This window comes from Myotis brandtii, unplaced genomic scaffold (genome assembly GCF_000412655.1).
Source record: "Myotis brandtii unplaced genomic scaffold, ASM41265v1 scaffold796, whole genome shotgun sequence".
NCBI lineage: Eukaryota > Metazoa > Chordata > Mammalia > Chiroptera > Vespertilionidae > Myotis > Myotis brandtii.
Window position 1 is genome coordinate 1,239,461 of NW_005371207.1, and position 25,409 is coordinate 1,264,869.

Here is a 25,409-nt window from a genome sequence, read left to right on the forward strand (position 1 = left end):
AGGAAGAAACAAACCTTCATATTTCATGTTCCTTTCATTTGTTAATGTGGGCATTTCTTTTGTTCATGCTTTTATCAACCTCTGATGAAATTTTAACATGTGTACAGCTTTAATAATCAGGAAACATGTTAAGAATTACTCTACCCAAAGACATGCAGACATTTATTCTTAAGAACAGGAATTTATTTCATACCATTGAGACTCTAAAAATCATTATTGACTTTTACCTGAGTGTTTTTTTTAAGTTACACATAATTTAAAAAGAGGTAGGGACTGGAAAAACAAAACAAAACAAAAGACAAAAGGTAAAGGTATCACTTAATACTAGCTTATTATATACCATCCATAAGCCTATAAATTCACTTTCACATTGTCTCTGGACTCGTTTAACATTGTTTCCATATAGTGTTAGAATGCAAACCATATGGAACTTGGTCACTTTTTCCAACAATTAAGTTAGTCCCAAATAACTTCATTTGTGTGACAGGAAAAGAGTTGAATGCAGGGAATGCTCATAGTGGTGTAAAAATGTGTATGTGCACGCATGCGCACCTTAAATAAGATTTCTCTTTAAAAAAAAAAAAGGCTTCTTCCAGAGTTTTAGGTTCACTGAGGGCTGCTTAGAAAATTGCTTTCTTGGTTTGGTTCATAATGCTGACATCGTCCCCATTAGGGGCCATCCAACAGCGTCCTGCCACCTGGAGACACAAGTCAGGGACTACTCTGGGCCCAATGCGTCCTCCACCAGCTTCCTGACATTCACATCTTTGTCTGCAGTGTCTGTGAGGCGGAATCTATTTCGGCATATATGCTTTCTGGCTTCTTCTTTTTTTCATCCTGATCAAACTGAGCTTCAATTTCCGCTGGATTGATGTAAGTATACAGTCGAGCCATGATGGCAAAGATGACGCAGACAACCAGAAGCAATGAAGCAAACAGAATGTACTCGGCCCACTTTGAAGGAATTGGAGTTGGAGCAGGAAAAAAACAAACAAAAACAATCCCGGTTATAGTAGTGGATATAGCACATGTATATGTTCTTGCTATGCCCAGATGGGAGGTACTTTGAAATTAAATTGTGAGGGAAAATTGGTAGGCTTCTGCCATAGCAATTGAATGGTCAGCAATTGCCACAGATACAGAAGGGCCAGCTTTCGTGAATGCTCAAGTGTCAAGATAACATTCTTTCTTAGAGCACCGGAAAGTAGAAACACAAGACTTTGGGAAGATGAGGGAAAATTTCTGAAAAACCCAAGTCGTAAGGCACATAGCTGGGCCCTGGGAGACCAAAGAAACACCAGGCAGTACTCTTGAAAGAAAAGGAATATGCCAAACTGTTTGAGGGAAGAGCCCCATGCTCTCCTTTGCAGTACCTCGAGCCCATGAGCACGCAGCAGTAGCGCATGCTCTGAGGGGACCCGGTAGGGGAAGTAATGACACTGATGGGGCGGGGTGAGGGACAACCCCCTTATGAGGATATGCTGATGTGCTGAAGGAGAGAGTTTACTAGTAAGTATCATAGAAAGCCCTTACTTTATTTTAGCCGGAGAAATTACAACCACCTTTAGGATGCCTTTAACTTTAGGAATAATGCCAGTTTCTGGATAACATGCCTAGTTTGGGGCCATTACGTTGCATTCACTGAAGCCAGGACAGAACTTTTCTTTGATAGTAAACGGCATCAGGGTGTAGGTATGTGAACTCAATCTGGTTATTTTTGTTGTTACTTTCCAACTGTATAACGCCCAGTGGACGTAAGAAGCATCAGCACATACTTGGCCATAAGACCATTTGGTAACTGCCCCATCTGGCCGGTCTGGCAGTTTTATCCAGCCGCTCACTGAGATGACCACATATATGTCGATGGCTAGGAAGGGTCACCGTGATGACCACTGATGGGTGAGACAGAGGTAGCTCTCCTCTCCCACCCCTACCTGTTCCTTGATCTGGCCCGCTCCTGCCACGATGAGCACGATGATGTTGCCCACAGCCACTGTCAGCAGCCATCCTGCCTGCAGCACCGACTTCATGTTGGAAGGAGCCTGAGGAAGCAGAGCAAAGAGGATGCCAATCTGGATCTCAGCCTCAGCAAGAGAACACAACCAGTGATTCCTGTATGTGAGCCGTCACCCTAAACATGCACATGAAAGGTCAGGCTGGTTTGAATGTAAAAGGGATAATTGCTTGGGTAGCAAGATACCCCAAATCTTCAAGTGGCACGAACATACAAGGAACCCTTGTTTTTCACTCTCAACGTTGCCATCCTAGTTAGACAGACAAATGTACAGGTGAACGGATCCTATTTCTACAGAAGGGCTTCCAAGCAAAGCCGTCCAGCACAACACCTTCGCGCCCCCCACCCCCTTCCCCCATGGAGGCTGCGCTCTGGGCGGTGAGCTTGCTCTCCTGTGAGCTTCTCTGTCACGTCACCAAAGGCTCTCTTCCAACTTTTGTCACCTATGTTATATCATCTCCTGTGAGGTCACCACAGAAAGGGATCATCCAGCTCATATTAACGATTTTCACTGCAAAACTTGAAGATACTAGACATGATGGGCATACCCTGACTATAACTGTAGCTTTGATAAAATCATTCAGAAATTAAGTTCTGAGTCAGGTATCGGCAAACTTTGCCTCATTAATACACTAAGCAATGTTTTGTTTTGTTTTTTTAATGTTTAAAAGCTAGGCCCTAATCTGTGTGTTTACTAGGAGCTATAGAGAGACCACAACTGAACCATAAAGATAATGAGGACACAGGCCTGGAAGTGAGCACTTTTATGAATCATTGATACCATTGGTTTGTTTCAGAAAGAAGAGCCCCCTCGATCTCATGACCCTGGTGACCGTTGTTAATATAGTTTTTCCTACTTAGGACTATAAACCTCTGAGTATGACTGTGGGAATATAGACACAGATGATATACACACTCACAAAGCTAAACAGTCATGCCATCAGTCAATAAAGACAAGGCGTGGTGACCTCAAAAACCTGGTTTGGTGGAATATACCAGAATGCTTTCTAGAGCTTTTTTAAACTATAAATGTATAGTTAACACAGATTTAAATGAAGTCCCAGCAGTGTTTTGAAGGCAGGGTAGAGGAAGGGTGGTAAGAAAATGAACAAGAAACCTGAGAATATGAGAACTCCAGTCCGGTGACAGAGAAAACCACCTCGCCGCAGGTCATGAGGAAATACTGCGGGATTTGCAGGGCCATGTTTACGGTGTTGGGTGCAATATCTTCAAATGCATCCAGTTTAGGGCATCTACCACTCTAAACCAATAAGGCAAAAGTGAGAAAAAGAAATGAAAATCAAGACTGCTGCTAAAGTAAAAATTGCTCAAATTGGAAAATTAAGTTTTGACTTCTAGAGTTACGTCAAATGATTTACCAAGTAAGTACACATTTTTTTTCTTTAAAATTTTATGTCTGTCTGTCTATCTATCTATCTATCTATCTATCTATCTATCTATCTATATTTATTTATTTACTAATCCTCACCTGAGGATTTTTTTCCCATTGCATTTTAGAGAAAGTGGAAGGGAGGGGGAAAGACAGAGAGAAACATTGATGTGAGAGAGACATCGATTGGTTGCCTCTTGCATGCTCGGGGATCAAACCTACAACAGAGGTACATGCCTTTGACTGGAATTGAACCCGAGACCCTTCTGTCTGCAGGCCAATTCTCTAACCACTGGGAAAAACAGGCTAGGGCAAGTAAGTACACATTTTCAATGTAAATATGCAGCATTGCAATTTGTATTCATGATGAGATAGCTATGGTGGGATTTGGAAATATGTTCCCTAGCGTATTTCTTTTAAATAAGAGAGTAGATTGGGAGTCAGATTTGTTTCAAAGATTGCCATCTCTGTGCACTAAGAGCATCAGATACTGGTCAATGTGAAGTTTTGGTGAGCGTATGTCAGTCTGCTCAATGTTATTCTAACAGTGAACTTAAGTCAATGACAAGTTAAAGACTTGGTGGTGAACTTGATTAATTCTAAGCCCATTTAAAAATACAGATCCTAATATTACTCTGGTTAAAACATGACTGTGTCCTAAGTGTCTGTGAGACTCAGATGAAGACGGTTTGAGAGGCGCTTCTGGCTTGATGGAATGGGCTACTCACCCTGGTGATTACATATGTGTATGCACTACCGAATCCGAAGTCGAATGATTTAAAGGAGTTATTGCAGCCTCCTGGAATCTCTAGTGAGCTCAGTGTGATGTTTTTTCTATGGAAAGAAAGAATAATATAGGTTAACATTCTGGGTATTAAAAGTTTCAATGTACTGTTTAAAGAATAAGACTTGGAATCCATAAACTTTGGAACAAAGTATTCAGTATAGGTACTTACGTGCCATAAGAAAAAAACTGATATTTGCTGGCATTGTAACTGGTAACGTCTTCATAGAGGACCCCATCCACCGTGACGTTGAAGCTCCCACCAAAAGCATTTACAAATCTGAAACAGAAAACCATCTTGCTTGTGGCTGGACTAGGGAATGATTTGCTCTCAGTCACAGTATTTTGCGCCTGAAGCTGGGTTATGCTCCCTTATCAGCGGGAACTGAAGATTTCTAGAGTAAAGGCGGAAGGTAAGCCATCTCAGGCTCACCTACTCAGGAGGACACACCTAAAGCAATTTATTTAATACAGTTAAATGCCAGGAACTGTTCTAAGTACGTTGTAAGGAGGAACAATTTCAGTGATGTTTGGGATATTAGGGACAGGCTGAAATAGGTGCCGATCCCTTCCCCTTTAAGAAGGTAGCTATGCCTTTGCGTTCCTTGCTTCAGAAGCTTTAGAGCTGACGCGGTGAAAGACCAAAAGCAGAAGTTGCTGAGAACGTATGAATTAAACTCAGGTCTGACATCCTTAGGCTTTCCACTTGGTGTAGTTTGATAGGTGATTAATATAGAAGCTGGAAGCTGGTGTGTGTCACCAGGAGTCTAATAGGTAGAACGAATACTGCTCCAAATTGTCAAAGCTGCTTTTATTGAAGATTAAGATGAACCATTCAAAAGCGCAACAGTGGGCAGAATATAAAGTTAGGAAGTGGACCCTTGGGCCTCGGTCCTGGCTTTATAACTTATAAAGCTCTGAATAAATCCCACCCTCAGACTAGAGTACTAGGGTACTATTACCTGCCTGACATATGCCTCAGGCTGGTATAAATTCCAAAAAGAATGAACATAATCTAAAAAAATGCAACATCCTACATATCAGATATGTTTTCACATGAAAACACATAGAAAATGTAGAAAATAGTTGAGCATAAGCAGCAAACACACTCTGAGTGCTTTGAAGGGTGAGGAGAGTCCAGACCCATGATTTATTGAGCTCTACTAGCTTTGATCAGACACAGCCAGTCCTAGGCTCAAGGTAGCTTGGGCCTCTTAGGAGTGCCAGGATCGAAGGCTACAAAGTGAACCTGGAATGAGGTATGGAGAATGGGAACCAGCTGAGAAAATGACAAGATGGGACCAGTTTCTTAAAGAATAACCAAGGTGCTGAGAGACTGGGTCCTTTTCATTTTTTTAAAAACGGCTTTGTGAATAAATTTCTATACCACCAAAATTCAGGCCAATTTAAAGTGTACAATTCAGTGGCTTTAGTACGTACGTCCACAGGATTGTGTAACCATCATAATAATCTATTTCTCATCACTCCAGAGAAACTCAATACCCATTAGCAGTGACTCCCTTGCCCCTGCTCAGTCCCTGGCAACCACTAATCTGCTGTCTCTATAGATTTGCCTGCCATTTCATGTAAACGGAATCATATAATATGGGGTATTTCCAGTTGGCTTTTTTCACTTAGCATAATGTTTTTAAGGTGCATTCATGTTTTGTAGCATATATCAGTACTTCATTCCTTTTTATGACTAAGTAATATTTCATTGAATGGGTAGACCACAGTTTATCAGTTTGGGCACTTGAGCTATTTCCACATTTTGTCTATTGTGAGTAATGCTTCTATGAACATTCATCTACAAGCTTTTGGGTAGACATATGTTTTCATTTCTTTGGGGCATATACCTAGGATCATATGGTAACTCCATGCTAAACATTCTAAGGAACAGTTTTTCAAAGTGGCTGCTTCATTTTACATTCACACCAGCAGTTTATTATTGTCTGTATTTTAAAAATTAGAGCCTAGTGAGTGTGAAATCTCATTGTGGTTTTGATTTTCATTAGTCAAATCACAGTCATTCCCTAATGACTAATAATGTTGAGAGCCTTTTCATGGACTTTTGGGCATCTGTATATTTTCTTTGGAAAAATTTTAATTCAAATATTTGTCCCTTTAAAAAACTGGGTTATCTATCATATTACTATTGACTTGTAAGAATTCTTTAAATATTCAGAATATATCTCATCAGATACATGATTTGCAGGCATATTCACTAATTCTGTGAACTGTCTTTTCACTTTTCTGATGATATCACTTGTAACACAAAAGTTTTCAATTTTGATGAAACCCAAGTTATTATTATTATTATTTTATTTTGTTGCTTGTGCTTTTAGTTTCATACCTAAAAGACCATTACCTAACCCAAGGTCACAAACATTTACTCCTGTTATTCTTCTACAAATTTTATTGTTTTCATTATATTAAGTTTATGATCCATTGATTTAATTTTTGTGTATGGTATCAGGTCGGGAAGGTCTAACTTGAGTCTTTTGCATGTGAATTTCCAGTTGTTCTAGTATCTTTGGTAAAACCTTCACAACTTTTTAAATGAAGATGTTTTTTTAAAAATCTATTTAAGGCCACTATGCCTCTCTCTCATTTCCTCCTTAAAGTATTTTTATCAGTATGACAGGGTTGAAATAAACTGGACTTACAGCTAGACCTTTGCATAGCTTTTTTTTTCAATTTTAAGTTTGAGATTTTTTTAGAAACCAAGGAAGCATACAATCACATTATCTACACGAATGATTTCTTTACTTATAATGTGACTGTATTTGAAGACAGGATCTTTAAAGAGGTAAAATGTAATTAGGGTGGCCTTCATCCATTGTCAGTTTAAAAATATGTTATAGTCATCCAATAGGTGTCATGAACTCACTGTGGTTTCAATTTATATTTCCTTAGTGGCCAATGATATTGAACATCTTTTCATGTGTTTACTTGTTAATATTTGTAAACATTAGTGAGATGTCTGTTAAAATCATTTGCTCTGGTTTTTAACTGGGTTATTTTCTTATTATTGAGTTTTGAGAGTAATTTATATGTTTAGATACAAATTCTTTGCCAGATATGTGATTTGTTAATATTTTCTACCAGTATGTAGATTATCCTTTTATTCTCTTAACAGTGAGATTTATAGAACAAATGTTTTTAGTTAGGATGAAATCTGATTTATCAATATTTTCATACATATGAAAGTTTTCATTGTGTATATAATATATGTTATATATAATGGAATATGAATCAGCCATAAAAAGAGGAAAATCCTGCCATTGTGACAGCATGGATGGACCTGGAGGGCATATGCTAAGTGAAATAAACCAGTCAGAGAAAGACAAGTACTGTATGATATCATTTATATATGGAATCTGACAAAAAAAAAGCTGAACTCATAGAATAGAGTAGAATGGTGGTTGCCAGGGACCAGGGAGTGGGAAATGGGGAGATGTTCAGTAAAGGGTATAAACTTTTAGTTCTAAGATGAGTAAGTTCTGAGGATCTAATGTATGACATGGTGACTATAGGTAATAATACTGTATTGTATACTTGAAATTTGTTAGGAGATTAGCTCTTAAGCAATTAACACATCCATTTAACAATTAAGTTAATGGATGTGTTAACTTAATTGTGGAAATACTTCACAGTGTATACATATATTAAATCATGATATTGTATACTTTAAATATATATACAACATTGTCAGTTATAACTCAATAAAACTGGAAAAAAATAAACAAAAAATAATACTATGATTTTGATAAGAATTTCAATAAACCTCAGATCAATTTGGGGAGAACTGACATCTTTACAATATTAAGTCTTCTAATCAATGAACCCAGTATATCTCTCCATTTATTTAGCTCTTCACTAATTTCTTTCATAAGCCTTTTGTAGCTTCAACTCTCAAATCTTGTATATGTTTCCTTAGACTTATAACTAGTATTTCACCTTATTTTTGAGCTACTGTAAATGTTATTTAAAGTTTCAGTTTCCAATTGTCTATTGCTGGTGTATATAAATATGTTTGTTTTGTGGTTGGCCATGTACCTTGGACTCTTTCTAAAGTCACTTATTGATTCTATGAGATTTTCTTGTAGAGTTCTTGGGATGTCCTATGCAGATAATTATACCATCTGTGAGTAGCGAGTTTTATTTCTTTCTTTTCAATCTAGATATTTTTACTTATTTTTCTTGTCTTATTGCATTAGCCTCTGGAAGGATGTTGAATATAAGTAAAGAAAATAGATGATCTTACCTTGTTTCTGATCTTATGGGGAGAGCCCTTTGACTCTGACCATTAAGTATAATGGTAGCGTGGGGATTTTTTTTCAGATATCCTTTTTCTGAGTAAGAAAGTTCCCTTCATAAGGGACTCACACAGACTGAAAGTGAAGGGATGGAAAAATATCTTCCAGGCAAATGGAAAGGAAAAGAAAGCTGGGGTAGCAATACTTATATCAGACAAAATAGACCTCAAAGTGAAGGCCATAACCAGAGATAAGGGAGGCCACTTCATAATAATAAAGGGATCAATACAACAAGAAGATATAACCCTGGTAAACATTTATGCACCCAATGCAGGAGCATCCAAATACATTAAAAAACTCCTGGAAGATATCAAAGGAGAGATCGACAACAATACAATCATAGTAGGGGACTTTAATACACCACTGACATCTCTGGATAAATCCTCTAGACAAACAATCAGCAAAGAAACAGCAACCCTAAATGACTCACTTGGTCAGATGGACTTAATTGACATCTTCAGAACACTTCACCCCAAAGCCACGGAATATACGTTCTACTCAAGGGCCCATAAGACATATTCATTCATAGTTTGCTGGGAATTTTTCTCAGAAATGGATACTGAATTTTATCAAATGCTTTTTTCTGCATCAATTGATATGATTTTATGGATTTTCCTCTCTATTTTATTAAGATAATGAACTATATTGGTTAATTTTAAAAAAATGTTGAACCAGCATACCCTCTTGGGATAAATCCATATTCTCATTTTAAATCCTTGTTACAGTTGGACATTACTATGGGTATACATTACTTCCATAAGAAGCTGATACAACTTAATTTTTAAAGGCATACACATACCTGATTCCATTTTGTCCTTTTTCTGGCTTCTGGTTAAGGCCATCCTTTATCTGAGAAAGAAAACATGTTAAAATCTAATCCATTAGAATACATTTAGATGATCATTTCAGCCTCTGAGAAGAATGATATTGACATTTATCCTGGGAGTTAAGGGCATGATGATTACATTTGCAGGGCTCCATCCTTCAGCCCTAGTTTTCCTTGAAGTTAACATGTGTTTCTACAAGTTTTGATGCTTGCTTCCCAGTGGTTCTGCAGAACACTGTGCTCCAAGAGTTCAGAACAATCCATTCAACAGCTCCCTAATTAATCACATGACTCAGAAGTCTTAATTCAATATTGCAGTTCTATAGAAGCTCACTTACATTCACCTTGCAGAATATCCACAACTCCCTCATTTAGTTCAATGACACCTTCACAGCTTCTTTATATGCATATCTAGATCCTATACTTTGTCATAAAATATTTTATGTGATTTTTATTGCTTTTTGATGTATTCACTATACTTTTTATAGAAACTGCACCAATTTCTCAATTACCCAGGGCAAGATTTTAAAATTAATACAATTAAAGATATGTTTTAAACTTTATTTCAAAAAGTCACTGAGAATGCACACACATACTCTGTGTGACTTATGTATGTGTACACACACACACACACACACACACGCACACACACCATGCTCAAAGGTTCTTTTTTTAAAAAAATCCTCACCCAAGGATATATTTCTATTGATGAGAGAAAGGTTCTTTTTTTTAAAAAATCCTCACCCGAGGATATATTTCTATTGATGAGAGAGAGAGAGAGAGAAAGAGAGGAGAGAGAAACATTAAGTTGCCTCCCATACATGCCCCGACTGGGGATCAAACCTACAACCTGGGTATGTGCGTTGATTGGGAATCAAACCTGCAATATTCTGGTGTATGGGATGATGCTCCAACCAACCAAGCCACCTGGCCAAGGCACTCAAAAGTTCTTTATACATTTTTTAATATTAACCATTCACATCCACCAGTCAAACTTTTATTGGGAGTCAAATGACTTGTGTGTTTGAAGAAGCAAGAAATTGAGGGTTATCTAATATATTATGGCATAGAAGTAAAAGTCACACCACTAAAAGACCATGTCTCCAACAGCACATCTAGTAAAGAGTCAGCTGTCCAGCTACTTACCACTCGGTAATCATTGGGGCCCCACACTAGAAGGGTATGGCGATGACCTTGCTGAAAATCAGGAGTTACTGGAGTGACTGGTGATCCAGGAGAAGAAATGTTTATACTTGTCAATTTGTCCAAATCAAAAGTCCTAAATTCATTTGTCTGTAACAGGGGGAAAGGAGTCATAGTTAACACTGTGTAACTGAACACTGTCATGGCATATTATTCGACATTCCCAGTGCACGTTCGTACACGTCAAAAAGTGCCTTGGGGGAGCTGGCATGTCTCGGCCCCCCACCCTTACAGACTCTGCCATGAAGTTGTTCAGTATTACCACAGGAATTACACTTTTCATCCAGCATTTTACTATCATTTTCTTTTATGAAGATACATGCTATAGAAATCATTTCTATCATTGGGCAAAGAACAGCATCAGCCCTGGAGATAATCAATACTGGGTTGCCCCAAGCATTAGGAGTAAAACTTTTTTTTTTTACTTCAAGATTATTAATTTGGCAAGATCTAAGGTAGTGGTTCTCAACGGTGTCTAAATAGGAATGAGATAAGTTCAATAAAAATCTATGGGGGTGGGACCCAGATATCAGAATTTTCAAAGCTCTCCAGGTGACCAAATAAGGACTCAAGATTGAGAACTTTAATCCAGACCAATGAATGTCCACATTAGGGTTTTCTAACCTTGGCACTATTGACATGTGGAGCTAGGTAATTCTTTGTTGGGGGGAGGGACTGTGTGGTGGCATCCTGGCTTCTACATAGGAGAATAGCACACTTCCAGGTGTGATAATAAAAAAATGTCTCCAGAGATTGTCAAATGTCCCTTAACCACAGAACACCTGATTTCTAGGACCTGATCTTAGACTAAAGGCATTAGGAGTCAGTGTGGCTCCATTGTGGGTGCAACAGGCATGTGAATTAGCTTGGAAACTAACCATTATTAGAAGAGTTAGAATACAAAAGGGAAGAAGTCCATAAAAAAGATAATTTACACACTTTTGAAGTATTTTGTGAGTGCTGAATTTCTTTCAACTAGATCTTTTAGGAGTTCATAAAAGAACAAGTTTTATAAACTTCTCTCCCATCATATTGCCCCTGCTGGAGGACCACTGACGCAGATCTTGCTATTTAAAGTGTGGTTCATGCACCAGCAGAGCAATATCACCTGAAAGCTTGTTAAAATGGAAGGTTTCAGACCTACTGATCAAGAGTCTGCGTTTTAACAAGCTCCCCAGGTGATTCATATGCACATTGAAGTTTAATGTGCACTGGTCCAGAGCGAAACCAAAAGGAGATCGCGATATTAAGACATTTCCCTCTGGGCTTATCTTGGAATTTATACCAGGACCAAGAAGATCAGATTCTGCAAATCCTATTATAACTCAGGCCAGATGATGAAAAATAAATTTCTGTTCCTTCTACTTACTGCAGATATTTGGCCAACGTGCACCGTCTCTCCAGGAAAATATATAGTCATGTTATTGCTTCCTATGTTCAATACTTTAATTTGGACTTGGTTTCCTTCGGGGAAGACCGGAAGAGTTTTCTGAACAAAATAAAAGACAATTGGCAGTGAGGTCTTCAGTTTGTATGGAATATACCTCAACCTGAGGACTAGAGTCCCCTTCCCCAGCCACGGAAAGCTGTGCTGGCTGAGGCACACCACGTACTTAACCAGCCCCCAAAGCCTCTAATCACTCCCTTCCTGGCACCCATAGAAAATGATGTTTGTACAGAACATGGAAGTAATCAGAAAGAGGCTTTCTTGCTCTTACCTCCAGGCCAAGGGATGCCAGGTTATGAAGCCTAATAACTGGGGGGGTCAGAGGAACCATAGCTTAAATGAATGCGTGTCTTGTGGCACCTGAGAGCTGCTTGCTCGGGATGCCTCCCCTCCAACTCTGGACGCCCAGACCTCAGCCCTGGACATGGTGCTCTAAACAGCCTCTCACAAATGTTTTATGCCCTCCTGCCTCCACACCTTTTCCCAGGGTTTCTGCCTTTTCCCTACATGTCCTCTCTCAAACCCCACGGTCACTGAAGCAATCTATTTCTATTTCAGCTCCACAATTAATTTTCCACAAAGCTAGCTATGTTCAAGAGAAACTGAGTACACCCATGATCATAATAGCATTATTCATAATAGCCAAGAGGTGGGACAACCTAAGTGTCCATCAACAGATGAATGGATAAACAAAATGTGCTATATCCATAAAACAGAATATTATTCAGCCTTCAAAAGAAAGGGCATTCTGACACATGCTCCACATAGATAAACCTTGAGGTCATTATGCCAAATAAAATAAGTCAGTCACAAAAAGATAAATACTGTGTGATTCCACTTAATATGGTACCTAGAATATTCAAAGTCATAGAGACAGAAAGTAGAATGGTGGTTACCAGGGGCTGGGGGCTGGGGAGGAGGAATGGGGAGTTGTTGTTGAATGGATGTAGGGTTTCAGTTTGGGAAGATGAGAGCGTTCTAAAGATTGTGTGCACAATAATGTGAATATACTAGTATTTAGCACTGCTGAACTGTACACTTAGAAATGACTAAGATGGTAAATTTTGTTATGTATATTTTTATCATAATTAAAAATATAAATTAAAAAAGAGAGAAGGAAGGAGTGAGGGAGAGAGGGAGAAAGAGAGAGAGAGCGTGAGAGAGAAAGAGAGAGAGAGAGAGAGCTCTTCTACCTCTTATTTTACATACTACATAACACCAGGTTCCTAGGACCTGATGTTAGACTAAGGGCATTAGGAGTTTAGTTTAGCCCCATTGTGGGTCCAATAGACATGTGAATTAGCTTGAAAACTAATCATTATTAGAAAAGTTGGAATACAAAAGGGCAGAAGCCCATCAAGAAGACAATTGACAGAGTTTTGAAATACTTTGTGAGTGCTGAACTTCCTTTCACTAGCTCTTTTAGGAGTTCATAAAAGTACTAGTTTCATAAACTTATCTCCCATTATAAAAACTGAAAAGGAAGCTCCTTATGTAAATGTGGTCCAGCTTTTCTCCTAATTAAGTGTACCTGTCGACCCTATTCCTGGCTGCATCCTTTGCAGAGATAACACCCAGCAGTCCATGCGTCAGAAAGGGCCTATTTTGCCCCTGGGGTGCATTGTCCATAGTTCCAGGACAGTTTGTTAGCAAAGATTCTGGCCTCCCTAATCCTTTCACTCCTGGAGAAAGAAGACTTCTGAACACCCCACCTGAATGCCTGAGCCAGGAAAGGCCACTGGAGAACCAGAGGACAACTCACATCAATTTCCAACTGCACAAACGCAGCCACCACGAAAGACATGGAAGCCAGGAACATGCCGACCGTCATCTTCTTCAAAGGGCTGATGGGATAAGCAAGAGAGTGACTCCCAACCAGTCTCATACAAACAAGCTAATGCTATGTCCCCCAAAGACACACTCCTCTCCCACCATCCCCAAACAGACTAACTTCCCTTCCAAAACACATGCGATTGAAAGCAGCTCTTCATTTGTTATTCATGGCCAAGACTAGGGACACTAAATGTAATAGAGAGTCTCATTTGTGTTTTTACATTTACTTTCTAGAAATTATAATTCAGGTGATACTCTGGATGATAGTTAACATTTTATCATCTAGATCAGCGGTTCTCAACCTGTGGGTCACGACCCCTTTGGGGGTCGAACGACCCTTTCACAGGGGTCGCCTAAGACCATCGGAAAAACACATGTATAATTACATATTATTTTTGTGATTAATCACTATGCTTTAATTATGTTCAATTTGTAACAATGAAAATACATCCTGCATATCAGATATTTACATGACGATTCATAACAGTAGCAAAATTACAGTTATGAAGTAGCAACGAAAATAATATTATGGTTGGGGGTCACCACAACATGAGGAACTGTATTAAAGGGTTGTGGCATTAGGAAGGTTGAGAACCACTGATCTAGATTATGGGGGAGGAAGACATTTTCCTCTACCCTTCTAGGTTCTTTCTGTTGGTCTGATAATTAAATTGACATGAGATAGATTAACAAGCGAAAGTAACCAAATTTAATTGCATATATATGGATGGGAACCCCACATACATGAGAGGTTCAGAGACAGAAAGGGAAAGTGGGATATAGATAGCATCCTGAGTCAAGATGCCTTGGGCTTCAGAGGGGAGGAGGGCAGCTTGTAAGATAACAGAAAAGCAGTTGTTCAGTAACTTGGGTGTTTATCCTGCCGTTTAGATAAGTCATAATAAGTTATTTCTGGTAATGACTCATTATAGGCAAGCCCCCCAATTTAAGTTCTCCAAGGGAGAAACAGACAGTTTTTTTTCGTGAGCCCACAGGTTCTAGATTGGGTTCAGCTCAAAATACAAAATACTCTCTGAGCCAAAGTGGCACATCCTGGCGACACCTGTTTTGAACAACCTTCAGCATATCTGAGAGAGCCTTACTCAGAGGCTATTTCAGGTTGCTGGTAATAACATTTTATTTTAAGGGAAAGTTTTCAGAAACATCAGCACACAGTCATCTAATCAAATGTCTTTTTTTTTTTTTAATCCTCACCTGAGTATATGTTTTTATTGATTCTAGAGAGGGAGGAAGGGGGAGAGAGAGAGAACATTGGCCTGTTTGCCTCCTGCATGTGCTCCAACTGGGTATTGAACCCACAATCTTTTGGTGCATGGGATGACACTGCAACCAACTGAGCCACTTGGTCGGGGCTCAAATGTATGTCTTTAAAAGCCCCATCATATAGATGGTGTTGTGGGAGGGGAGACAGGTTCTTTTTTCCATGGAGGCCTGGAAGCTGAGGGAGTGCAGCCTAGTTGCAAAGTCCTAGGACTAACGGAGCCTCAACCCCACCCTGCCGGTCACCTACGTGAAGTTGAAGCCACATTTTGCAATGAGAGGATACACCACAGCGTCTACGATGGGGACCATGACAACGATCAAGATGGCATTCACAGTCTGCAGATGAAGTGGAGATGGACTGTTACCACTGACTCACAGGTGACTTGGATCTCTGAAAGCAACTTAAATATTGTCTCTTACCTGCATCTGATCCGGCTGAATGTCAAGAAGTCCCTAAAAACAGAGGAGGGGGGGAAGTCTCATGATAAGTTCCCATAGGTGATCAACTGGGGGGTTGGGAATGTCATGAAAACGAAGGAGAAAGGGGGCAAAGGGACTAAAACAAAGGAACAGTGACCAGGGGATGTCTTAAACTTACAATTTTCCCATTCATCGTTGTTGCTTGCAGCGTCCACCTTGAGCCCTTAAAAACAAATAAGTTCACTGCATCATTTGGGAACATGGGCTTTTAAACATTTTACAAGTCAATGTTGATTTTTTTTTTCCAAATCAGGAATGAGGTCTGAAATGTTATGGGATTTAAATTTTTATTTAAAAAAATATATTTTATTGATTTTTTACAGAGAGGAAGGGAGAGGGATAGAGAGTTAGAAATATCGATGAGAGAAAAACATGGATCAGCTGCCTCCTGCACACCTCCTACTGGGGATGCGCCCACAACCAAGGTACATGCCCTTGACCTGAATTGAACCTGGGACCTTTCAGTCTGCAGGCTGATGCTCTATCCACTGAGCCAAACCAGTTAGGACAGGATTTAAAATTTTTTCAATGCCGAGTTTATCTCGCAGCTCCATGTAATACTGGGTCAGGAGAAACAACTTGGATTTCTGCTCTGCAAGTTAACATAACATATAACACCCTGACCCCGACAGAGCACCTACACAGCTCTGCTCTGAGATAAAGCTGCCCTGAGGAAAGACAAAAATGCATTTCTGAGGTTGGGGGGACATTAGCTGCCAGGTGAAAGCAGCTTCACAGCCTGAGGATATTCTGTATTCACTGGCACCACAGATTCGAGAGCATTGTTATGGCTAAGAGCCATTTTGACAGCCCAAGCTGTCCCAAAATGTGATTCCATGAAGAGAGTGACAAATTTAAACCTGAGCGGCCTCGTTATGTTAAACCTATTTCATAGGAAAAGATGACTCGGGACTGTACAAGTATCATTATTCCCACAGAGGACTAAAGACGTACATGTTTCAACATAACCAATCCCCTCCACTAGGAGGACATCAGAGGAAGTCAGGAATACACAGCAGTGTTCTAATTCTTAATACAGGGGTATATGCCCTAGTTCTCCATGTTGATCCTCACAGCCTTGCTTCAGGTTACTGTCCTTTCAACAGGGTTAAGGGATCACCCCAAGACACACAGCTACAAGGTGGTGAGTGTATTTCTAGTGCAAGTCCACATCCAGTAACAGGTTTGTATCAATGTGCAAAACTGCCCCCCTGGTGTTTCAAATGCTGTTCTCGATTTCACACTTACCAATAAGGAGGTTAAATGTGTACACTCAACTTTCTTACAAGAGATGGTTTACCCATACAGTAATCCTCCCTGAACCATAAGTTTACACATGCCTGTGAACTTTTTAAAAACTTCAGTTTCTAAAAGGAATAATATCTTATTCCTTTGACTAGTAGGCATCATACATTCAGTTATCTAACTCTACGTTGAAACATTCCTAGGCCAGCATCTTACAGCTGTGGGAGAAAGAGCAGTTGACAAAGCAATGACTGGGGTCTAGTTCCTGCTCTGGTTAGAATGACTTCGGGTGTCACCGTGCATCCCTGGATGGTGCTTCTAAACCACGCATCCCATATAGATGGAAAGATGTCAAGTGCCTGTCAGTTACAATATTCTGTGGATCCCATAAAAGGGACTGCATCTGTTTACCATGATGCATCAATGGGAAAACGCTTTATTCTCAGTGTTTAGTTTTCTTTTTTCCCCTCAGTTTTTCTTTTCTCAATTTTTCTTTATTCTCAGTTTTGATTCGAAAGAGTGTTGGACACTCTGATCCAGTTTTTCCTAAGTCTCCTTTACTTGAACACACCTAATTTCTTCTTGTTTTGCAACAGAGATGAGGCTAGAACCATCTAGAGTTGCTTTTTTAAAAAGAAACTCAATGTGATTAAGTGATCAAATAAATGAATAACATTGAAATTGGAAGAGAACGTTTTAAAGAACCAGATTCTATGGCTTGGTACATGGTAGCACCCAAAGAACGTTTGCTACATGAAGATGTACGAAAACATAGTTTCACATTACCTGCTGGTCGAACAAGGCCCAGAACATGGGGAGTGGAATATACAGGAACATCACCTTCGTCACCATCTTAATTTGAGAGATAAGCCGCTCCTGTGGTTGGAGTGAGGGAGGGACTAATCAGGAGGATTATGTCACAGTCATCAGCAATGTTAGGTTCAGTGTGGGCTTATCTGCATCTGGAGACACGCTGGGAGGTGATGAACAATCCCGAAAAACCCTACCCCAGGTTCCTTTTGAAAACGAAAACTTCCTAAGCTATTTCAAATATGAGTGAAACCGTCTGTGTAGGAGGTAAATTGCTCAAACTTATATAAACTATTAAATGTACACTCCACCACCATCACCATTTAACTCTTCTAGATTCAAACTGAAGTTATGTGATCACAATTACATATATTAATTGGCAGATTGTACCGAATGAAAATCTATGACAAGATAATATTGTTCCCAGGTACATTATATCTATTGTTAATCAAGTTCATCTCAATATAAAACAATCACACTCCCAGCGTCTTAGTTAACACGCCGTTAAAGGTTCTGAGGACGCAGTTGGTGATCTCATCCAGGAAGCCTTAAGAAGATGAGTTGTAACTGTGGGCGCTCACTAGAGGAAGGTCCCTGGGACACTGCAGCAGTATGATCACTTACGTCATACTTCTCCTGGGCCCAGTCCAGCCAGTGCTCCCTTTTGGGAAATTCCTTACTCCGGTGCCTGAACCTATTTTTGATGGCAAACTGAAGGAGGGAAGAAAAAGCAAATTTCAGAACAGAACTGGTTACTTTATCAGGGAAACACGTTTCAATTAAACTCCTTTTAATGGAAGACTTGTGAGAGACGCAAAATATAAAATTGTATACACTAGTATAATGACATTGCTAAAAGGCATGACGCATTTATTTCTAAACTCTTGCTATCTTCAAGTGAGTGGGGTGAACAAAGTCACACTGTTACTACTGTACTCTACAAAGTGGCAGTCAATAGAAACATAACCTGTAACATTTATGTTTTCCCGTAGCCATATTAAAAAGCAATGGTGATTTATTTCAATAAATAAATAAGTAAATAAATAAATAGCTCCAGAGGTATGATTCAAAGAAAAGAAAGAAAAGCAAAAGGGAAACAGGTAAAATTAATTTTAAATATATTTTTTTTAACCCCACAAACCTAAAACATGATCTAAATATGTAATCAATATTTTAAAAATTCATAAAAAGTTTTACATTCCTTTTTTATACTAAGTCTTTGAAATCCAGGGTATACTTTACCCTTACAGCACATTTTAATTTGAGTGCTAAATTTTTATCAGGAATATTTGATCTGCATTTATATTTCATAAAATTTATGTTTGAAAAACTAGAGTTAAATACTTAAGTTGTTCTAAAGATACTTAAAATTTTCCAATAACCGAATTAAGTATCGGTTTTTAGATTTAAAAGGACCCACTCCATAGAAATACATATATAAGGAATTATATAATTTAAATTACTTAAAGGGAAATTTAAAATTCTGTTCCCCAGTTGAACTTGCCACCTTTTATTTTACTTTTTAAAATAATTATTTTATTGATTTTTTTTTTTTTTACAGAGAGGAAGGGAGAGGGATAGAGAGATAGAAACATCGATGAGAGAGAAACATCGATCAGCTGCCTCCTGCACACCTCCTACTGGGGATGTGCCCGCAACCCAGGTACATGCCCTTGACCGGAATCGAACCTGGGACCCTTCAGTCCGCAGGCTGAGCCAAACCAGTTAGGACAAACTTGCCCCGTTTTAAATGTTCAATAGCCTCATGTGGCTGGTGGCCACCATATTATACTGAAGGCCTATAATAAATGGTACAGCCATATAAAGGACAGTGAGAACCCACTACACAGAAAGGGGTTTATAAAAAGTAATGGCTACAGTTAAACATATTTTAAAACACGGTAACACTGATTAGAAAATATACTGACCCACCATCATACAATTAGGGGCTTTTAGGATTCCTTGTTAGTAAGAGGCCTTCTGGAAAAGCCAAGTGCATTGTAACTATGCAGCAGCAGAGAAGCTGGTGGTGGGGCTAGTTGGGGACGTGCATGACGGAAAGGCAGTAACTCAAAGCCGTGGGCTGGTTTTGGATGCAGGGTAATACAAGTCTCATGATTCTAAATAGCATGAAGCTGTTCTTTTGGAGTTTGAACAAAGTTGTCAGTTACTTGGGAAGGAAGGACTTGGAGAGATCATTGGTAAGATCCACTCCTGGCTTGGAAAAAAATGTGTGATGGGGATCAATGTAATTAATGTTAGAGGAAAGTACGGAAGGAAGAAGGAATAGCTGAAAGGGAAGAGAACAAAATTGATTCTGAGAGGACACGTTAATTTCACAAAGTGAAGTGCCCATATGTAATTTAATGCAATAAAGCCAGGCAAAGAGAAAGAAAGTGACCCAACATTATCTTTGAGGATTTTTTTTTTAACTGATGTTATTTAGAGAGAGAAGAAGAAAGGGAGAGAGAGAGAGAGAGAGAGAGAGAGAGAGAAACATCAATTGGTTGCCTCCTGCACAAACCCTGACCTGGATGGAACTAGCAACCTTTTCGTGTATGGGATGACCCTCCCACCGACTGAGCTACTCAGCCGGGGCCTAACTTTATCTTAAGGCTGCCTTTACATCCAAAAAATTATTCACAATTATTTTTTTATAAAGTGACACATTTCCCCCTGATTATACAATATACATAGTCACTAAAAACATGGGGCATAAGTAGGGGAATCAAGTTATTTGACTCCATTACTTATATCCTGACTTTAAATGTGCCCGTATGTGCATACACCATGTAGCTGTATGTGGAAGAAACTATGTTCTGCATGTTCTCGTCACCAAACAGTCTCTGAAGACGAGACTTCCGAGGGCTGCGTAACGCGGCACAGACGTGGGTTAGCCGCTGGCCTCCCATTTTTGGTGGACTTATGTGTTTGCTGCTGCAAATATTTGTTTTGTTTTATTGTTTTTGCTGTTGTAAACATTACATTGATAATTTTAAAATGTGAATTTGTGCTGGTTTTTAAAAGTTATGTTTTTAGCCTTGATTTGTGAAAGGAGGATTAATAAGGACACTCCATGCATCAGACTCCTGACACGCAGCACCAAACCACGCCTCTTTGTTGTCACACTGCTGCCCAACAAACATCAGACACTGCCTACCATTTTGATAGGTGTGGGGTCATTTGGATTTGATTGTCCATGTCCATTGATCTCATTTTGTAAGTTCAAGAGTCATTTCCATCCCTCTTTAGTTGAGTTCTGTTTTGTGTCCTTTTCCATGTGACGAATTTTATAAGAAAATTTAATTTATCAAAATACAGGGGTGGGCAAATGTAGGTTTACAGTTGTGAGCATGCAAAACACAGTTTATCCTTGTATTATTATTTATTAATTATTGTACTGTTTATTTGTGTTATTATTGTTGTTTTTTATTTCGTATCCTTACTTGTGATTTACCTTTTAGGTAATGGTGGCTGGTAATTTAGCCCACTTTTGCCCACCCCTGTAGTAAAGAACACTAATACAACGCCCAAAGGAAAGTCGACACTTCATTGAATTCTAATTTGAAGGAAGTGAAAGGTTCTGGGGTGACCAAATGCCACTGAGAGAGAGCGACTGAGATACTTACCCCAATGCACTTGGCTACCTCACCCATGATGTTCCCCTGGGGCTGGTACTTCGTGTACATGCTACTGCCAGCGATAAATACAACTGCAGGGCAAAAGAAGATGTGTAACAGGGTGTTGTCAGAACTACCTGGGACCCAGAAGATGTGCTTTTATTTGAATTATAACCTTATTTTAGATATACCAGCGTTACTCATAGAATGGGGGTACCTCTCTCTCTCCCAGTGAAGAAAGTGCTTTTGATTCTAACAAGCACAGGAGCTTCTGGGTACTGTTATATCTGTGTTCTCACATACAAACAGAGATGTCTACTACTATCTACTTCCCAAAACTTGGGGCTGCTCAAAGATTTATAAAGTGACACATTTCTTAGTTCAGCTATTTAGGCACAAGTTCTATCACTATGTAAAGGGAGACAAAGAAATAAGTGCTTTTACATTTAGGTTAATGTATTACTCTATAAAGACAAAAATTAGCTTTAATTTTTCAGTTGCAATGACAAGAAAAAGTTCTTCTTTCTTAAAAATATAGTTTTATTGATTTCCGAGAGGAAGGGAGAGAGAGAGATAGAAATATCAATAATGAGAGAGAAGCATTGATTGGTTGCCTCCTGCATGGCCCCTACTGAAGATTGAGCCCGAAACCCGGGCATGTGCCCTGACGGAATCAAACCATGACCTCCTGGTTCATAGGTCCATCCTCAATCACTGAGCTACACTGACCGGGTAAGTTCTTCTTTTAATCATCAGAAAAAAATAAGGACTATCTGTTGAAACTTTTACTTACTCACATTAACAGAATTTATTCTGTGGTCATGGTACAGAATCACAGTTACAATTATTTGCATCTGCAGCTCCAGTTTTACACAAGTAAAAACACTTTTATAATTAAGCAACTCTTAGGAAAGATATTGTAAAAATAACGCAGGGAAAAACAGCATTTCTGGAAGAAACTCTGAAAACACAATCCCTATACTAGGATTTCTGATTATCCAATACCAGAATTAAAAACATTTTAAAACACTAATTGATCATCTGAATTACACTTTTTCCCTCAATTAAGAGAGGGCCTAAGATTTTGATAGGTGCCAACACTCAAGCATTATCTCCAAGTATGTGCCTTATTATAGATGTTCTTTATAATTGAAGAAAGGAGAGTTTACTTACATTTTAACCCAATGCCAATTGTCCTTAATCAAACATGGATGGAAGAGGTGCCCAACAGACTAGGTCTACACTTTAAAAAATATATTTTTCATTGAGTTCAAAGAGGAAAGGAGAGGGAGAGAGATAGAAACATCAATGATGAGAGAATCATTTATTAGCGGACTCCTGCACACCCCTTACTGGGGATTGAGCCCGCAACCCGGGCTTGTGCTCTGATGGGACATCCAACCGACCTCCTGGTTCATAGGTCAATGCTAAATCACCGAGCCACACTGGCCAGGCCAGTACATTTTTTTAATTAGCTAATATTTTAATATTTAAGCTTCTGATTAACTGAAGCCTAATTCAAGCATAAGATTGCTGCAGATAGTAACTTCTAGAGAGGGTGTTGATACATAGGATTTGGCTTGTTCTCAATTCCTCCACATGAAAAAGCATAATCTTTGATGTAAGAATGACTCATACAGACTAAATGACCATTTACCTAATGACAACTTAATATGGTGTCCAGCCTAAAACAACAGTTTCTGAAGTCCTCTCTATCTCCATTTCCTCACGCAGAATTAGAGAGAAAAAGGTATACGTGAGCCTTTTAGGGGAGTGTGGCTGTAGTTAAACAATTATGCAAGGAAATGGACATATACGAAGGGGAGAATTCTGAGCTTGAGATGGCAATTGGGCTCTGTTTCCTTCTTGTACCCAGAGATGTTGAAGTCCTCACCCCCAGGACCTCAGAATATGGCTTATTTGGAAATAAAATCGTTGCAGACAATCAAGGTAAGGTGAGGTCATTATGGTGGCCCTACTCCAATATGACTGGTATCCCTATAAAAAGGGGACATTTGGACACAGATGTGCACACAGAGGGAAGGCCATGGGCAGACTGACATTATGTTGCCACAAGCCTGGGTACCACAAGAGGGAGAGAGGCCTGGAAGAGAGGCTATCCTCCCCAGGGCCTTACGTGGGAGCATACTCTTCTGACACTTGATTTTTGGACTCCCAGCCTCCAGAACTGTGAGACAATAAATAAATTTCTGTTGGTAAAGCCACTCAGTCTGTGGTATTTTGTTATGGCAGTTCTAGGAAACGAAGACCCCCATCATCTCTCAAGCCAAACTATCCCATGAAGAAATCTCTTCACACTTCCTAAAAAGCCAGTGCCAAGAACTCATGTGTGAATGAATGCATCTAGCACACATGTATTCATCCTAGAGGGGAGATATTCTAGTAGAAACATTTTGAGATGCTACACTATGGAACTCTAGATGGAATTGGAAGTATTTAAACAACTGGACCAGATTGTCATGTCTTCAAGTTGTAGATGAGCACATGTTGGTAAGAAGGAAAGCCTTCAGCTATGGGTTCAGCTAGTCCAGCAGATTCGCCATCTTCATCTCAATCTGCCTAAATAGTATCACATGTTTAGATGTCCAACTCAGTTGATCCCTTTTCCTGCAAACACTTTTCTGGTCTTATTCCTTCTGAAAAATGCCAACTCTACATTCTTTGACTTCTCATAGCATGTTTAACATGGGTTGGCAAGTCTTCATACTATTTACCATTACAATTTGTTACATGACTTTTTAAAAAGTGGTCACAGTGATTAAGTAAAGGCTTGATCTGATCATGGGATTGAGTTAATTCAATTGATTCTACTTACTCAGAGCAACGGCCATGAGAGCAGCAGGAACCCCAAACGCCAGTGGGTAACAAGCTTGCTTACTGTGAATTCCACATTCTTGAACTGGGGAGAAATTACCAGATTAAAATTCATTATGGCATTGGTAATGCCCATACAGTTCCCATTTTCTAAAAATTCCTAACTGGTTATTACATATTGTTTTTCACTTAACGTTTTAGACATGTCCATTTGCCTCACTGATGTCAGTGCCAGAGGAGCAAAGCAGCTTTGTAGTAGAAAGAGCAGGAGATGGAGACAGATCTAACGCCCGCCCCTGTGTAGATCCCTGATACCGGTCATGCCAAAATCAGTTCTTACATGCAGTGGGTTTTCTTAGTGGGGGAGATAAAAATGACCTGAATACTCAGTAAATAAAATCAAGAGTTGCTTGGAAAATTAATCTTGTATGTCCCTGAATTCGTGCTAACTTGAAAATACTTAGATGACACAGGGCAGGGGTCAACAGACTTTTCTGTGAAGAGCCAGAGAGCAAATATTTCAGGCTTTGTGGACCATCAGTCTTTGTCCCAGTGACTCAAGCCTGCTTCTGTAGGATGAAAGCAGCCATAGACAGCACACAAATGGGTAGTCTTCTCTACATTTCTGGATTGGGCCTAGAGGCCAGACTTTGCTAGCTCTCAAATCCTAGGGCTGGTATACAAAAAATTAAGACATTGGAAGGGGCAACAGAGAATTCTGGAAATCCTCTTAATGGAATGCTGGAGCCTCCAGGAATCTGATCCTAAAGGGGTTTTAACTTTGTCTTTGACCAGCTATTTCACAGCTCTGTAGAGAAAGAAGTTCACTAGTAGAAAACATGCAATGACTTCTGTTCATGGCAAAGCAAAATAAATTCCTTCCCTGAAAAGAATATAAATAATCTCTGTTAGTCAAATCCCTGTTGGCACTGACTAGTAGCTTTCCAGTTTCCTCATTAATTATTATGTTATATAAAATTGTTGTCACATGCTCATTTCATATTTGTGTGAGAATCATGATTTCACCTTTAAAGAAGTTATCCTGTAACACATTCTCTAATGCACTACATGCATAGTAGATATTCTAGTAGGTGGGAAGGTGGGGGAAGTGAGGAAACATAACATAAGAATAAAAACTACTAAATTTTTATACAAAACAAGTTGGAATGTGTTTTAAGTATCATCTCCAAACTTCTAGTCTATGCAGAAATACAGAAACCCCCACAAAATATTTTATGTCATAATTTAATCTGATCCCATGGTCTAATTTGACCCCAAGTATTCCCTTCGATGTGGGAAATCCACAAACTCTCAATGGA

General features: G+C 39.2%; 1 protein-coding gene across 1 annotated transcript in view; it reads right to left on the reverse strand.

The window, feature by feature from the left end:
• Nucleotides 1-87: 87 nt before the first annotated feature.
• The window catches only part of SLC15A1 (solute carrier family 15 (oligopeptide transporter), member 1), a 48,681-nt gene continuing 23,359 nt past the window's right edge, over nucleotides 88-25,409 (reverse strand). The window contains exons 8-23 of the mRNA XM_005883630.2: nucleotides 24,092-24,175; nucleotides 21,265-21,347; nucleotides 18,260-18,346; nucleotides 17,612-17,701; nucleotides 15,699-15,743; nucleotides 15,521-15,553; nucleotides 15,348-15,436; nucleotides 13,746-13,827; nucleotides 11,906-12,025; nucleotides 10,480-10,626; nucleotides 9,307-9,356; nucleotides 4,361-4,468; nucleotides 4,133-4,238; nucleotides 3,132-3,275; nucleotides 1,935-2,042; nucleotides 88-954 (exon numbers count right to left, since the gene is read on the reverse strand). Coding sequence (XP_005883692.1) covers nucleotides 760-954; nucleotides 1,935-2,042; nucleotides 3,132-3,275; nucleotides 4,133-4,238; nucleotides 4,361-4,468; nucleotides 9,307-9,356; nucleotides 10,480-10,626; nucleotides 11,906-12,025; nucleotides 13,746-13,827; nucleotides 15,348-15,436; nucleotides 15,521-15,553; nucleotides 15,699-15,743; nucleotides 17,612-17,701; nucleotides 18,260-18,346; nucleotides 21,265-21,347; nucleotides 24,092-24,175 — 1,571 coding nt within the window. The 3' untranslated portion in view covers nucleotides 88-759. The remainder of the gene's footprint in view (nucleotides 955-1,934; nucleotides 2,043-3,131; nucleotides 3,276-4,132; nucleotides 4,239-4,360; nucleotides 4,469-9,306; nucleotides 9,357-10,479; nucleotides 10,627-11,905; nucleotides 12,026-13,745; nucleotides 13,828-15,347; nucleotides 15,437-15,520; nucleotides 15,554-15,698; nucleotides 15,744-17,611; nucleotides 17,702-18,259; nucleotides 18,347-21,264; nucleotides 21,348-24,091; nucleotides 24,176-25,409) is intronic.